The sequence below is a fragment of the Harpia harpyja genome, chromosome 2, assembly GCF_026419915.1.
Source record: "Harpia harpyja isolate bHarHar1 chromosome 2, bHarHar1 primary haplotype, whole genome shotgun sequence".
NCBI classification, from domain to species: domain Eukaryota; kingdom Metazoa; phylum Chordata; class Aves; order Accipitriformes; family Accipitridae; genus Harpia; species Harpia harpyja.
Window position 1 is genome coordinate 4248726 of NC_068941.1, and position 16764 is coordinate 4265489.

At 42.3% G+C, this 16764-nt stretch overlaps 1 protein-coding gene across 31 annotated transcripts in view; it reads right to left on the reverse strand.

The window, feature by feature from the left end:
• Positions 1-15967, reverse strand: part of CAMK2D (calcium/calmodulin dependent protein kinase II delta) — a 165784-nt gene extending 149817 nt beyond the window's left edge. For 6 of the 31 annotated variants that reach the window (XM_052813889.1, XM_052813872.1, XM_052813830.1 and 3 more), the window contains exons 1-3: positions 15914-15956; positions 15303-15606; positions 14258-14352 (exon numbers count right to left, since the gene is read on the reverse strand). In XM_052813889.1, coding sequence (XP_052669849.1) covers positions 14258-14352; positions 15303-15370 — 163 coding nt within the window. In that variant the 5' untranslated portion in view covers positions 15371-15606; positions 15914-15956. Of the gene's footprint in view, positions 1-14257; positions 14353-15302; positions 15607-15913 lie in introns of all 31 variants that reach the window. The other 25 variants (XM_052813745.1, XM_052813804.1, XM_052813775.1 and 22 more) reach the window with 9 other exon arrangements.
• Positions 15968-16764: the final 797 nt, after the last annotated feature.

Below are 16764 nucleotides of genomic sequence, written 5' to 3' on the forward strand. Positions count from 1 at the left end.
TTTGATGCATTACTCAGATTTCTGGGAGGAATGCGATGGTAGCTTTAGGTATATAGCTCTGTTCGCATTCCCACAATCCTATTTTTCTATATAGAATTTGCATGGCCTCCCAAATATTGAAGAGATGTAAAGAATATGCATCTGATTCAATTGACTTCTGCTGTTGAAATCTGATAATATTAGTATTAACTTGGTATGACTGTAGAATTGTATTACTTACTAAAGGAGCCAGTGCTAATTCTGAATTACCATAGACTTGTTTCATACCTCTTGTCTGTATTTCAATACTGGAAACAAGCTATTATCTCCTCCCCCCCTGCCTTTCTGTAGAACTGTGTCTTACAGCTTGCAAAACATCCTACAAGGGAGCATTACTCTCTTCTCTTTGTAGAGATTTCCTTCCCTTCCTCCTTCAAAATGAGGATGATCCAGGACAGGAAGGGAGCAGGGAGAATCTCAACAAATTATCAAAACACTTTACTAAAAATAATCAGTTTTGTTTGTTGTTTTGGTTTTGAATCTGTCTAGTATCAGTTTTTGATTGATCATTATTAAGATTTGTTAAGTAACAAGCCCAACATCAAGGGACACACTTCTACTTTAGAAGTTAAATCAACGAACCTAAATATTCACAAGAGCAAGGGAGCTTCATACTCCATTCATTTAAATACATACCTCCCATATTTATAAAAACACTACTCAAATTAAAAAAAAAAAAAAAAAAAAAAAGCTTATGCCAAACAGCATGTGGCTTTATGTGAAGCTTTCTGGTTTACTACTAATAAATATTTTTGTTTGAAAACCTGTTTCATATTGTTTTTAATAAAAATTACTATTTTCTGCATAGGAAAGTCAACATAACAGATGCAAACCCAGGTACTGAACTCATGAATGCTTACACTTGTTAGCAAAGTTCAGTATGTTAGTTGTCACATTTACCCGAATTGCTAAATACACAACCACTGTTGATTTATGTAAAATCACCTCATTTTCAAGATCAGATTGTAGAGACTTGATATAATTATAATGAACTTTTCTGTTCCGAAAAGATACATTCACCAAGTTCAAGTTTTTAAACCTGCCTACTTAGCCCTTTTTTCCAGAAGCTCTAGATGCACTTCACCATGGAATTGGAACTGGCATCCAGTGCCCAGCTCCCACAGAAAGCTCAGGGAAGCGAGGTGCCTCACTCACCATGGTCTCTGCCAGTTCCTCTCCCAGGAAAAGCTCTAACAGGTAGTTCCACGGAGCACCAGCACACTTATGTGAGACAAGCAGCATCTGAGTTCTCTTACACAACCCCTCAGACCAACATATTCACTGGTAACTGCCACAACTTCCTCACAAAAAGCTGTAAATACAAACCAGCCAAGAGAACTGCACAGAGTGCAATTCATTTAACCAGAAACTCGTATGTTTTCCCTGTTCAGACACTTGCTGCTGTCCACTATCATAACTTTATGAAACACCAGCTGTCTATAAACTAAAGTTTGAAAAACATTAAGGGAAGGGACCTCTAAGGAAGAAAAAAAAAAAAAAAAAAGCCATGCTATGCACTCGGAAAACCCTCAAAATCCATATTGAGCTAGTTCGGCATTTTTACACAATATATTTTATTGACTGAACTAGTCAACAACAATTAGCAGCATTATGGAATTGTTTCAGTTAATTTAGTGTGAGAATCAATAGAACTTTTCTTTAAACAATGAATTAAGCTGCTCTAAGTACATTTTCACAGTTTTCATTTTCTTTAGCCATTTTGTTGAATAGATGAGCATCTGTGGTTGCAGAAACAAAAGTCAACACTCAACAGAAACTATTCCTAATTTAGCTTCATTTCATGGAGCTATTTTCACAGCAGTTTCCACCCGATCTTGCATAGAGGTGAGAGTAATGGCAGGCTGTAGAAAGCTACTATGTCAGAAACTGAATAACATGCTTGTGACGGAAAGAACTGGTTTCTGACTTAGGTCTTAAACATGCATGATCTTGAGAAACTGTACCAAAACCAAACCAAACCAAACCAAACAACAACAAAAAAAAACCAAACAAAAACCACAAACCCAAACCAAATCAAAACAAAAAAAAAAAAAAAAGAAGAAAAAAGCATTTACCTACATCTATGCATATCAGTTACTAGTTGGGTACTGCTCTAAAACATTACTCTGGGGAATTTTTCCAGGCAGGAATCAATGCCTCCTGCAAGGCTCCATTGTTTAAGATGTAGAAACAAAGAAAATGAGACATCTGGGGATTAGTAAAAACCGAGATTATCAAACTAGCTTTGAAATTGGTAGGAAACTGGTAAAAGGGGTGACAGGAAATGTACTGATGAAAGGGAAAGCTGAAGTCAAATTACTGAAGACGTTCCTTCAGTATCAGTCTCAGAATCAGTCAAATGAATCTGTAAATAAACACTGGAATCTACAGGACGAGATCCTCCCATGCAGACACAGGTGATTACTAAAGCCACTCATGAGACCTCGCCTGACTTTGTTCTTTTTTTCTGGTCAATCCAATCCCCCATTGCAAACATCCATTTATTTATTTATTTATTTATTTATTTATTAGCTTAGAGCATAGGTAAGGAAGAATGGCCATAATAATGGCAAGTCTGTCATACAGGAGAAAGCTAAAGGAAGACTGCTGTTAAAAAAAATAATGGAAACAAGACCATCCTTGATAAATACACTGATGAAAGATGAAGAATTCTCCGAAGCACAACCTAGGCACAGACAACAAACACTGTCCATGAATAAGTTTGGGCTGTAAATCAGAAAAATCTTCAAAGTAAAAGAGTGCAGTACTAAATTCTCTCTTCAGTAAAGCAAAAAGAACTAAGCTCCACACCTCCCCAGTTAATTCTAAGATAGAGCTCGATTACCGAATGAGACTGTTTACTCTGTCGAAGGACCCAACTTCACCTTGGATACACTTTCATTTTATTTCCCCTTTTTCCCCTAAGGTCAACCCCTGGTGATAGATGCTCAAATGTTCTCTTATCCTGTAGAAGTCTGACAGTGGATAAATGTGATTTCAAAGTAGAAGGTATCAGTTTTAGCTAGACTGCATCTGTTACATGAAACAGGAAAATGAAGAACAGACCACCAAAAAAAAAAAAAATCTGATTCTAAATTTGACTTTGAGTATTGGTAAATGACCAATCCCTACCATTCAAAACTACAAGAAGGTAGTTGGGGACTGAGGGGAATCAACCCCATTTAAAGGAAAAAGGAAATGTTTTTTCAAATATTTTGTACTTTAAGGAGTACGAACTTTGTTGAGATGTAACAACTTCTTGAGATTTATACCGCTACAATGTCCTGTGACCAAAATAAAACTAATTCAAAAAATGTGGACTGAGTATTAAACCTCGTGATTTTGAGACTTAAAAAATCTCCACTTATTACAGATTTGAAATACACCTAATTTCTGACTCCTTGTCCCCTTACGTCAGGTTGCCTAAAGCCATCTCTGAGATACACTGAGCTTACCACTACTACTATGCAAGGCTAGCTGCATCATCGATCTGGTCCCCAAAACATCTGTAATATTAACAGACATCTCCTAGGAGGTGGGATGGACCACACATAAGCAACTTCTACTGTGGGAAAATTAATCGCATTAGTAAACATGTTTTGATTAACATGGCATTGAAAGCAATTTATTACTTAATTTAGAGAGATAAATCATGTTAACCACAAATAAACAAAAATTTAAAGACAGCAATTCTTGCCCTCATTACAAGTAAAATTACTTTAGTTAATAGGTCTTCTAGCATGAAACATTCTCCTATAGCAAACAAGCCAGTTGGGTACACACAAGCTCTGCTGGATCTTTTTCTGCATCTAACGTGTGTGCAAGCACATGCACACAGAGCGCTATACCAGTGGCCTTTTTTCTCTTCCTTCCCCCCACCAAAATGCAACAGCTACGAAAGATAAAGAAGTGCTATAGGTATAAAAGAAATGTCACTGGGTTTTGGAAGCTCTTCCATCCAGCACCAGTACCCATCATCTTCCAAATCTTATACTTCTCCAGTATTAAAAGACTACTGGGAGGCTTTAATTGAAAAAGAGTGAGCAACTAGAAATGGTTTTAACATGCTAAAATTTACTAAGTATATATGATGAATATCAGCAGGAGCACCATGGAAAGAATGCAGAAATTTGATGGAAAACCTCCCCCCCCCCCCTTTTGGGGTGGTGATACTAAAAAGCCCTGAAAAAAGTGCAGGAGTTTATGCCATGATCAGCAGGGCATTTAGTCCCATGAGCATGTATCAATGCAATCCTAACAACAATTTCATAGCTGTCCATGCTATAATAAAGAAAGCAATAAAGAAAGCAAATACTAAGCCATCTACCTTACAACTGAGTTTCATTTTTTAATTTTAAAAGCAGTATACACAGTATAAAAAGCACCAAGGTGAGCTCTGTATTTTCACAGCTATAGTGTTTCATAAATAACCAAAACAGTTTTTGAAGGTTGCTTTCTGTACTGAAATTTACTTGCATCTTGGAGACATCTTTCTATAAAAAAAAAAAGGTGGAAAATGAGTCTTGAAGCAAGTTTTAATAACCAAAGTTCAGCAGCACCTGGAGCTGCCCCAAGGGAAACCGAAGGTTGTCTGCCCTAGAGTACAAAATCCTCCCTGGAAGGCAGTACCACAGCAACAGAACTCTGTCCACGTTACACAATATTCGAACTGAATATACAATACGTCTTCACTTACTGAAGGATATGAATAAAATCAGCCAAATTAATAAGGTTTCAAGAGAAATCTTTGAATTTGGTGACTATTTATTCTAATGAGCAACAGCCTATTAAAACAATTTCTACAAGAAGTCTCCCAAACCAAAACCATACCTAAGCACTAGCTTGAAATGCTATGCAATACAAGTAACTTCAAGGCCTCCCTTGACTGATTAAATCACAAACCTATCTCTCCAAGAGGTTAAAATTTAAATGAAAGCTTAGGCTTGGCAAATCCCATCAGATTGTCAAATATGGATATTATGTAGGAACCCCATCTGTTCATGCAGCAACATGAATATGCAACGTGACTGTTGCTGCAACACTTGCATTCACATTGCGGAAAATTTACAAGTAAGCAGTTCCTGACTATAATTAAATCAGAACAAAGTTCTGAAAACACATGCAAGAGATTGCTTGCCACAAATATGAGCTTCCATGCTGCAAGTTTGTGTTTCTCTTCCTCTCACATGCTGAGATGACGAAACTTTACAGTGGAGGTGTGTTATCCTTTCCACTTACATCAAGGTTTGTTAATCTTCCTCGTTGGGCAAGGTACACTGCTCATTGTAGAGCAGGGAAAGGAGAGTGTGTGGAAGACCGCTTTCTGCCACATGAGCCAGCGCATTGCCCATAATGCTGTACAAATCAATTAACAGTTTCACAGATGAGGAGAGCTGCCAGCTGGAGGCCACAGGGTTGGACGAGTTGTTCGGAAGGGCTGCATATTTGCCTGCAGACTATACACATAACAACCGTGAACTAGCTTTACCATCAGGGTTTGATATATTCTTCAGTATACCTTACATCTGTCAAGATTCACGCACAAGCTCACTCAATCCAGCAAACGTTCAGTTCACACCATTTTTTTTTTTTTGCTTACAGATCACATTCTGAAATTTTTATTTCTGCACATAATAACATCTGACTGAAGATGGGTTTGGGTAAAGTGCTACATTCAGTGGAATGTAACCGCAGCCATGCTTTCCACAGCACTGCCAATTGTGTGTTGGCAGAGTGAAAACTGATGCACAATAAAAAGAACCAACTCCCTATACAGCACATTTAGGATGGGGGAGAGGCTGTCCAACTGACAACCCAATTGAATGATTTGGCGGTAACTGAGCAAAAGAAACCACATGACCAGTTGTGAACTTTTTCAAAAAGCATGCTCTACATTCAAGGTGAAGTGACTGCCAAAACATAAATTAATTCTGTTTTTATGGATGCCAGACAGTTCTCTTGGAAAGCATCAGCAGGATGTTAACTTGTTGTAGCAATGTATAAATTCTTGGTTAGTGGTAAGCATAAAAAAATACCTCCCATCACAAGATGAAACGTTTGACCAGCAAATACCCACAGCTTCACATTTCCATTATTAAACAATACCTACTTTGTTACTTTCGAGAGGTTTGGGGGGCTGTTTCTTAAATGAAGCCTACATGTTTTACTCTCCAAGTTTCCTGTGAAATACTTGCTACTTACAAAAGGTCAGGAATTCACGTAACAGAAGCTACCTCAAATCACCAGGTAGCCAAAGTTCCTTTCTACCAAATACAACCAACTTAAACCAACAGTTGCATAGACTTACCTGTAATAGCCTGCTCAGCACATTAACTATCATTCTCTAGACTTGAAAACCTAATTACAAAACCCAAATATATGCTGTAGCGCAATTTATGCTTCTCAATTTCCACTAAAGAGGCCCTGGATTAGAATAAAAGCTAAATCAGGGATAAGATATATTTGCAAATTTGTGTAAGCTCCTCCTCCCCAGCTTTTTTGACTCTCAGCTACAGCTCATGCTTCTACCCAGTGGCATCTATAGATGCAAAAGATTGAAGAGAAATTAAGTAAACACTCAGTTCAGCAGAATATATCCAGCAGCTTCCAATCAGACGCAACAGGAATTAACAGGGCTGCAAAGCTTTAAAACAAGTTTTCCAATTCAAACAACTGAAACTCAATGCGTTTCAGAACAAGCTGACAACAATCTAGAAAATCACATTGGATAACAGCACAACTGTCTCCCCTGGAAGAAAATACTAAAACCGTGCCACACAAATTCTCGACTCTCTCTGATAGCATGCTCAAGACATTTCTCATAATACTAGGATTAAACAGAGAACGAGTTTGCACAAACAGGCACACAAAGATATACACAGAGCTCAATACATACAAGGAATAAACAGACAGATTGGATTTCTGTGTCTCTCCAAAACATAGCAGATGTTTCTTCAAATTCAAGGCATAATTATTTTTAATAAGGAATTAAACAAAAAAGGAACTACCATCTTTAAGTTAGGTTTTTGTTCTCTATTAACCTTTTTCAATAAACAGAGGAAGTTATGTTTCTCACATAAATCTCTTAAAAATGCCCATGATATCCTTACAAAGCATTTGACAAATGTGCAATAAGCGTCTATGAAAGAGGAAGCTGGACCCTGACATATGAAACACCCTGGCCTACATTTCTCCAGAGGTCAAATGAAGGACAGATACATGAAAAGCACTATTTTGGCAGTATTTACATTTGTAGAGCAAAATATTTAGCTAACTTATATTTCAACCTCTCAGAACAGGCACTTCGCAATTAAATGGGAAAAAAAAAAAAAATACAGCCTTCTGTCTTCCAAGCAATAGTCAAAATGCTCACCATCAGAAGGAAAAAAACCCACAAACGCCCAAAACCCAAACCCAGACCTTGGAATCATAAAAGTGTAAATAAAAGCAGCAGAGATGAGTTCACATACCACTAATCATAACCAGAGAAAGTGAATAAATAATCTTTAGTATTTGGACAAATATATACCTACACATGGTAGGACTTTCACACTGTAATACCACTTTTATTTTAGTTAGGTTTTAAGACCAAGAGAGGGTTTCAAATTAGGTGCAGAATAAACCCTCAGAAATTCAGTCTCAGTTCTTCCAGGAACAAGTGTAGTTCTACCTTGCTGTCAATGAGAACAGATGCAAGTCGCTTAAATACCTCAGCTGACCTGCAGATGCAGATTGCAATAGACATAAAACAATGTTTTCTATGTACACTATTATGTGCAAACAGACAGAACCAATCTACAATAAAGGTTAAGTGTTTACCATTGCGCTTATTTCCTTGTTTCGTATTTGACCAAAAGCTTTAATTTGGAAGTACGATTTGGACGTAAGTAGTAAAACATTACCAGGGAACACAACTTCTCTCAGACCAGGAGAAAAAGAACACATTCATATTTCAGTATCAGAATGCAGATTTGGAAGCTGGGTAAATGTATTCAGTCCATATTTTCCCCTGCGTCTAGTTCTCCCTTCTCTCCCAACAGAAGCAATTCTGAAAGTGGAGCTGTTCATATGTGCAGTTAAGTCTTCAGTTTGCAGTAAGCGAGCACACAAAACAGAGGCAAGCATCGGTGCCAGAATTTGCAACTTCTGACAAAAAAATGGCAGGAAAGCGGTAGCCAAGTAAATGCCCCCAAATCCCTTTGTTGTTAACATTTCAATGGAAGAGATATGAAAACAGAGAGGGGGTCCAGGCCAAATTAGTGGTGCACAATGAGAGAAAATGGGAAGCTCCCAAGAGGGACAGATGCATTCAACCGATTTATAATTTTAGGCATGCTTAATAATCTTGGAGTTCAGACAGAAAAACATCTCTTATGTACTTCCCTCCCTCGCCCCCCCGCCATTGAGCTTGGTCAAACTGAGATGACAGATGATGCAAACACCTTTTTAATTCTCCATGCCTCCCCCGAGTTATTTTACACATTGGATTTGGGTCATGTGTCCATTGCAATTAATGGTTACGCTTCCGCAAACTTCAACTTTCAGGGTAACTTGTAAGCACTGTTTTTCGAGTGTCACTTCGAACTACGAAGCTATGTGTCAAGGACATTTCTCTGAAGCATGTGACAAGAACAGCAGCAGAGTATACTAGAATTCCTTTCCCCCATCCTCCAGGTGGAAATATGTTAAAGCATGCGCTACAATTTTAACTTTTTCTAGCACATACCTCCCAGTAATAACACCGGCAACAAGCTTTAATGATAACAAGAGCAATACATGCATCATCAAATTCTGATGTAATGTAAGGCCCATCAGTGTATGAGCTATAAAGAGAATCTCCTTTCGCAAGAGCAACAACAGTCACAATAGAGAAAATAAATCCTTTGCAAAGAAAACCAGAAGTGGCATTATCGTAATCATATTGTTTTTGCTATGGATAACTTAACTATGAACTGCCAGGAAAATTCATTTCAAATCTACTTTAAACTGTTAGAATAAGTTACTATCAACCAACACTTACCACAATGAGTTTCAAAGTCCTCATTCTCACTGGTATTTCAAAGCTCTTCAGATTTTCACTAAGAACAAAACATAACAAAAGCTCCAAACCTTCAAAACAGAACACCTAATCATAAATCCGATTTTCTAATTTTATTTTTTTAAAAATAACACTCTCACAAGCGCTCTCTACTACTCTGAGCTTTCTGAATGAACTCAATTTTAAGAGACAGAACCTGTAGCCTGTTAAATTATGGTAATTTGCAATTGAAACAAATACTTGCAGGTAAACATGCAAACATATCCATGTTAAATCAGAATGTCTACGTCAAACTGAAAAGAATTCCATGACTAAGCTGAAGGACAGAAAGAGCACAAACGTTAAAAAAGGGCAACCACATATTATCAGGTAAGCCTTCTTACATACTATGGAAAAACATTTTAAAAATCATTCTTAAAACATGGAGGAACGCAAACATACTGCTCCTTGACAGGTAATTAACCTGAGAAACAGACTACAGCAAGATACTGAAGAAAACAGCTAAAATCCCAAGCTTAATTCTTGTCCTCACAAAGACAAAGCCTGCTTCACTGGCAACTAAATGCCCTTAAGGATAGTACTCTATGTGTGGGAATAACTTCATATGTACATAAGAACAGAAATTAGCATTAAAAATACATGTGTTATAATAAACTTGCACAGGTAAATATGCATTCCAGACATTAAGATCTTTAGCTAGATTAGGAAGAATTATTTTCTCCTCCTACAGAGTACAGGAAGCCTTATTAGAGCTTGCCTTCCTGTAAAACATCTGGCACTGACTGACACAGGCTACCTGACTAAATGAACTGTTCGTCTAGTGACACGACAAAAAACATTTCTCTCCATGTCATGAAAAACTACACTGAAAAATACTACCCTCTATGCTTCACATTTCATTCATCTCCGTATTGTATTTTAAATCACTTCAGGGATCATGAGGTGCTCTACTTGGACAGCTTTAGACACTGCAATACTCTTCCCACGGCAAGATTACTCAATGCTGCCACTAAAATACTGTTCCAAAAGGGTGGGGTTTTCAGCCTCCTCACCCATCAGAGCTTGTTGCAGGGCAGTGCAATGGCTCTAGTCACCTCTGGCTATGCCTTGCATCTGCAGTCACAAGCTCATAGGAAATAATCTCTTCTTTAAAAAATAGGAAGGTGCTGAAAAAGCTTTGGGAAATTTCCTGCTAGGAAGGAATACAGATAACCAGTGAAGCCTCCAAGACTTAAAGCTCAAAAGCTAATGGAATGGCTGGTCCCTGAAAGCTCACGAGAGCTTTTTCACAAAGAAGTGATAACCTCCAGCTGATTCTTACATTACTCTTAATAAAATGTATGCCCATAAACAAAGAGGTTCATATTTCTGCTGCAGCAATCCAAGGGCTGGGAGAGGTGTGTCTAGGCAGTATTTACGAAAGCACCCTAGAGAAGAAAATGGACTGGAACATCATCGTCCTCTCACAGATGCCATCAAATTGCCACCAAAGGCACAGTGCTTTTGGCCACTGCAGAGAGATTGTCAACATGAGTTACTGGCAAAAATTACACCCAGTGAAAATATATTAGTAATTGATCCTTTCAATTATTATCAGAGAAGCAAACACTTGTCTAATTCTTAAGTCAGAAAAAGTGGCCCAAACCTGTTAAGACAATGGGATCCGTTTATATGAAAACAATTTGGATCAAAGCCAGAAGACTCTCAGAAGATAAAAGATGTATAGATAATGACAAAAAGAAAAAAATGAATTGTTAATTATTTGCTATTTGGAACAGACAGGGGAAAAGTAAAGTCACCTCACAGAAGTTCACTTTTATCTACATGGCTTCCAACGCAAGAAAAACAGCACACAGAAGCCCAGAACAGCGCACTTTAGAAACTGAGTAATAAGCAAATCCCAACAACTTCATCAGACAAAACGATACAGAACCCAGAACCAGCAAACATACAATCTTCACTTTGTTCTTAGTTTTCTGTGTGCTTGTTCACCGTTGCACTTAATTTTAGAGGGGTGTTACATACCTTTCCTCCCCCCCCCCCCTTTTAAAAATCATCAGCATAATCAAATCATGGAAGTTCATCTAGAACATACTCTATTGATACAAAACTAGCTGTTGATATTCTAATATCAATTCAATACTTAAAGTGACTTAGTAAATGCCAAGTCAAAGCTCAGAACTTTTAAGTGCAGCTTAAGACTACTTTGGGAATGTATGTTATTCTAATAAGCAAAAGCATTTTTGCTATACTGAAATAAAGAGATTTAAATTGCAAATATTTATTATTTCTATTACTAAAACCAGAAAAACATGGGATCGACATTGCCACATAAAGTCAAATATTTAAAATCATAATTTCTTTTAAAGTGTTTTTATTACATTTTGGACTACAGTTTGTAAATAAGAGCACAGCAGATATAAATAACTGATCATCAACTTAAAAGCACAAAGGTTACTTCCGCTAGAACAGGGGGCATAGCTTCCTTTCCCCTCCAAAGCCCATGCCTCTGCACACACGCAATTAGTCTGAAATTTCCCTGTAACTATACAAGGAAACAGACGAGAACACACCTTCACCAGCGTAAGCCTGTGACCAGATCAGTTGCTCAGTTTAGAAGGACTACTAAAGTAAGGATTCAGATAAAACTCCAAGAACATTTATGGCTGAGGTGAAGGAGGGATGGGGAGACAAATGCTGTTATGACTGGGCTGAAGCCAGTTGAATAACTTTTAATTTCAAAGCTACCTTAAGGGAGTTTTATTTAGTCTTGACTCCTCCATATTATACACTGAAACTATCATACATTGAAACTGCTCTTCTTCAATCTTGCAAACAAGAGGCCCAAATTCGCCACTGAGCTTAAAAGACTTCCAGAGAGCCAGGCAATGTACAAGGGATATGCATTTCCAAGCCAAAAACTTCTTACCTCTGCTCACAGATGAAGCTGACCCAATGAACAGTCCTTTAGATTTACATCATAATTGGTATTTCAAGCAAGAAGTATGAAACAAAAGCGAACTGCTACCTCATCATAAAGCAGTTCAGATGCGAGTAGAATGAAACTTACAGTTTAGATTTGAAAAATAGTGTCTTAGTTATAAGCTGTATACCTATTATCAGCCGGGAGAAAGTATCGCAGTTTGAGGCTTTTTAACGTTTACTTTTTGCACAACTGCAATTAAAGTGCACCTTTCTGCAATTAAATAATTGCCTAATAAGAATCTGAAGATTTCCCCAAGAAGCTTGCTCCTCAAAAGCTGTTTAGTGGTTTTCAAAAAGCTAAAAACCAAAACCACCACCACAAAAAACAACCAAGCAACTAAAAAACCTCAAATACTTCTGGGACCTCTGAAAATAGAGATGGAAACGCATTCCCTGCATTCATGGACGTGGCATCGCATGCATTCTGATAAGAAAAGGTATTTCACAGTCCTGCTTTGAAATGTAACCCCTTCCTTTATGGGGTTACGTGCTAAACCTGTAGAAAAATCTTTGTGTGAATTTTGCCTCATTCCATCTTATGAGCCCAATTCTCCCAAATATGCTTCCACTCATTAACGGGCTACACCAAGGACAAACTTGGTCCTGCATGAACGGTCAAAGCAGCACAAAAATTAAAACCTGAAATATAGTACTTTCCAAATGACGACTTCTAAGGAAGACAAAGTTTTTATTAATCTAGCCTAGCATTTCAAGATTTATCCCATCATAAATAAAACCCATGGCACATAAGTAACTGGTGCTGATCTTGCTGCAGCTTCTCATGTTGAAAGGTACTTAGATCTATGAAATCACACAGAATGTGGTGGTTTATTTTAAGCATCAAAATTCAACAGATCACGTTATTGTGCCAACAAAAGAAAAACGGAAGATCTGGTTTAAGCAAACTTGTGAAAATATTTTCTCTCAAATATTACGATTTTCTTAACTTTAAATCCGTAACTCTATAAAGGAGTATTTTAAATTTAAGTACCTTTTAAAAAATAGAGGAGAACAAATCTCACAGTGAGAATATGAAGATTAAAATTCAGGAAAAAAGAAAATTTTCACATAACTTTCATCAGCTGAAAGAGTACTGACACAATGTTGAAAGATCTTTATCAGAGAGCAGCATGTTACCAGAACATGCCATGATGTCGTATGTGATATTTTATGTTTAAATTTAATGAATTAATTCAAACTGCTGTTTACTGCAGTGATTCCTTTGCGTCAAAAGCAAACCAGGCCATAAACAAGTTCACACTCTGACACTGTTTGCTTATTCACTTCCATGTTCTTTACCACACCACAAATTCATATCAAAACACACAAAACATCAAGGGAGAATAATCCGTAATGCCCAACATCCTAGCACAAGCACTCTGACTTGAACTTAACAAGCAATTGACATATCACCATTAAGGCTTGCTTTCAACAACAGTAACCCACAGTATGTGTGTATTTACCTCAAGTGTATCATAAAGACATATCCACTGACACTGAAAATAACTAGGAAATATACGCATGACACGGAAAGTATAAACAAGCTGTACAGCAGGTATTATGGTTGGGTTGTAACAATAACACAGCTAGTTCATCGCTTAATCACAATGACCTGCTTCACAAATTATGAGTTCATAAAATGATAGTTTTCTTTCTTAACATAATTTTCTTCTCATAAAAAGTTTAGTATGAGGTAGAAATACACTTTTTCTCATGCATTCATAGTCAGATAGGCCTTGATGTTCATATTTACATGCAAAGGAAACAGAATTCAGTAAAGGTGTAATATTTAAAATAAAAGCTGTAATGGAAACTTGTTATTTCCCAACCTTCACCAAAAAAATCGGCTTGCAAAATGCTTGCAAGCTGATATTCAAAGTTATTTAGATACTAAAATGAAGAGGTTGCATTATGTTAAACTGTTTTAGTATCTGTACATCTTTTCTTGAAACGCGTTACAGCAACCTCAGACCTCCCTGCAGTCAATCCATGAAACATTTAACATAGAAAAAAAAACAAGGACCAAGGAAATGAAAAAAAAAAAACCCCAAAACAAAAACCCAAACCCAAGGAAATTAAAAAAAAAAAATTAAGAAATGTATTAGATCATTAAGCTATGATTATTTTTTTAATGCTTACCACAAGAATAAAAAAAAACGGGAAGGCATCATAAACACTAGGTTAAAATATACCCACCCCTAGCTGAAAGCTTTTTGGTGTTGATAATTTTGGCCGCATACTCTTGTCCTGTGGTGATTTTCATACATCTTCTGACAACGGAGAACGCCCCTCTGGAAACCAAGAAGTGGACAAAGTGTCAGTCCAACTGAAACACTTCACTGCCATTACCGGCGTGAGGGTTTTAACGGGTTTCAGCGAGAGGTGTGATGTCGGCAGGATTTTAAAAAAAAAAAAAAAAAAAAAAAAGGATTTTCAGAGAGTGCCGGTCAGCATTGATTTTATTCACCAAAACAGTCAACTCTGGTTAGAAACGCGGGTACAAGCCGTACGACCGAACCGATCCCCGACTGTAACGGGCAGAGGGAGGGCACGTTTTCACTAGCCCAAGGCCGGCACATACCCCGCGGCCCCGGCCCCGTCCCCGTCCGTCCGTCCGTCCGTCTCCCCCCCCGCCCGGTGACACCGGCGCCCCGCCGCCCGCCCCCGCCGGGCCGCCAACATGGCGATCGGGGCCGAGAGTCGCCGGCGCCGGCCTCGCGCTGCCTCCCGCCCCGCCGCTGGGGGGCGCCGTGCCCCGCCCCGCCCAACGGCCCCTCAACCGACCGACCCCCCCTCACGCACACCCCCCCCCCCCCAATAATAAAAAATAATAAATAATCGTAAGGCACCTCCCGCACCTCCGGCGTCGGGAGGCCGAGGGCAGCTCCCCGCTGCCCGCCCGCAGCCTCTCGCCGCCCCGGGGCCGTACGTACCCGGGGGGACGGGCGGGCGTGGAGCCCGATCCCCGCAGCCCGCGAGTAACGCCCGGGTGTGTGCGTGTGCGTGTGGGGGGGCTGGTGGTTGTGCCAGGGCTCTCCCCCCGCTGGCCCTCCGCTTTCAGCATCGGTAAGGCGGCCCCCCGTCGCGGCAGCCTCCCCCCTCCACCGGGGCTCACGCACCGAGCCCTCACAGCCGACGGCGCCTTCCCGCCTCGCCCCCCACCCCCCCGGCAACGCCGGTTCCCCAGCCCCGAGCCGGCTTGCCCCAACGGCGGGGCGCGCCCGGCGGTCTCCGTCCTTACTTCCCGAGCTCCTCGAAGAGCTGGTACTCGTCGGTGAACCGGGTGCAGGTGGTGGTTGAGGCCATCATGAGGACGGGCGGCCGCCGGTACCTCCGGCGGCCAGGGACGGCGAGGCGGTGACGGCGGAGGGGCTGTGAGGCGAAGCGAGGCGAGGCGAGGCGAGGCTCCGCGCCGGCTTCTCCTCCTCCTCCTCCTCCTCCTCCCCGCCGCCGCCTCCTCTCGTGACGGGGCTGCCTCCGCGCCCTGCTCTCCGCCAGCTGGCGCGTCCTCCCCGCGCAGGTCTTCGGTCTTCCCTCTCCCCTCCCTTCGCCCTTGGGGGAAACAAATAAATAAGTGTTTCTCTCTCTCTCAAGCCCGCCGCCCACCGGGGGAGGTGGCGCCGAAAGGGAAAGCAAAACCGGGGTGGGGGGCGCCTCCGCCGGCCAAGAGGTGCCTCCGCCTTCCGCTCCCCCCCGCGGCCACTGCCAGCCAGCGGGGCCGCCGCGCCTCTGCCCCGTCTCCCGGTGCCGTGCCTCCCCCTAGCGACCCCAGCCCGCCGACCGCGGCCGCCCCGTCGCGGCTCAGCTTCCCTCCCGCCCCGTCAGGGACGCTTGTAGCGAGGGGACCCTCACACTGCGGCCGGGGACCCGCGCTGCAGCGGGAGCCGGTGGGGGGGGGGGGGGGGCGGGAGACGGGACAGCCTTCCCCTCTAGCCCCGCTCCGCCGCACCGGGGACGGCGGCGGGAGACGCTCGCGCCCGGCGCCTCTCGCCCTGAGGAAACGGATGCACCTGCGCCCCGTTCCTCGGCGACCGCCTGACGTCACAAACCGCCCGGCAGGGGCCGGTGAAAGGGGCGGGGGGGGGGGGGGGGGAGAACCGTGTGGAACGGCGCCGCGTGCGCGCGCGGCTGAGGGGCCGGCAACACGGCGGGAAGCGCGAGCCCGCGCGAGGCGGAGGCGGCCGGCGGGAAGCGCGAGGCCGGCCGCGCGCGGCGGAGGGGCCGCCGCGGGGGCGGCAGTGGCGGAGGGCGCCCCGCCCACCAGTCCCCCGTCCCCTTGGCGTCATCAGCGGCCCTGCCCGCGTGCGGGAGGGGAGGGGGACCGCGCCTGCGCGCTGGCGGCGGCAGCGATCCCGCCATGCCCGCCCGCACCTGCCGGGTCCGGGGCTTCCAGGGGACGGCTCCGGTCGCGGTCCCCGTCCCGGTCCCGGTCGCCCGGCGGCCTCAGGGCGCCGCTGGGCCCGTCCCCGGCCTCCGTTGCTACGGCCGGGGCGATAAGCGGCTGGGTGGCGGGGACGCGCTGCCGTGCTTGAGGCGGCGGGGCGGTTCCGTGCGTGAGGCGATGCTCCCTGTGAGGGGACGGCGGGCTCTCGTCGAGGCCTCAGCGCCTCGCCGGGGGGGAGGTCCTGAGAGAGGGACAACGGGCATAAATAGCTTCGCGACCACTGACTGTCTCCTCAGGCACGGATTCACCGTGAGACAAC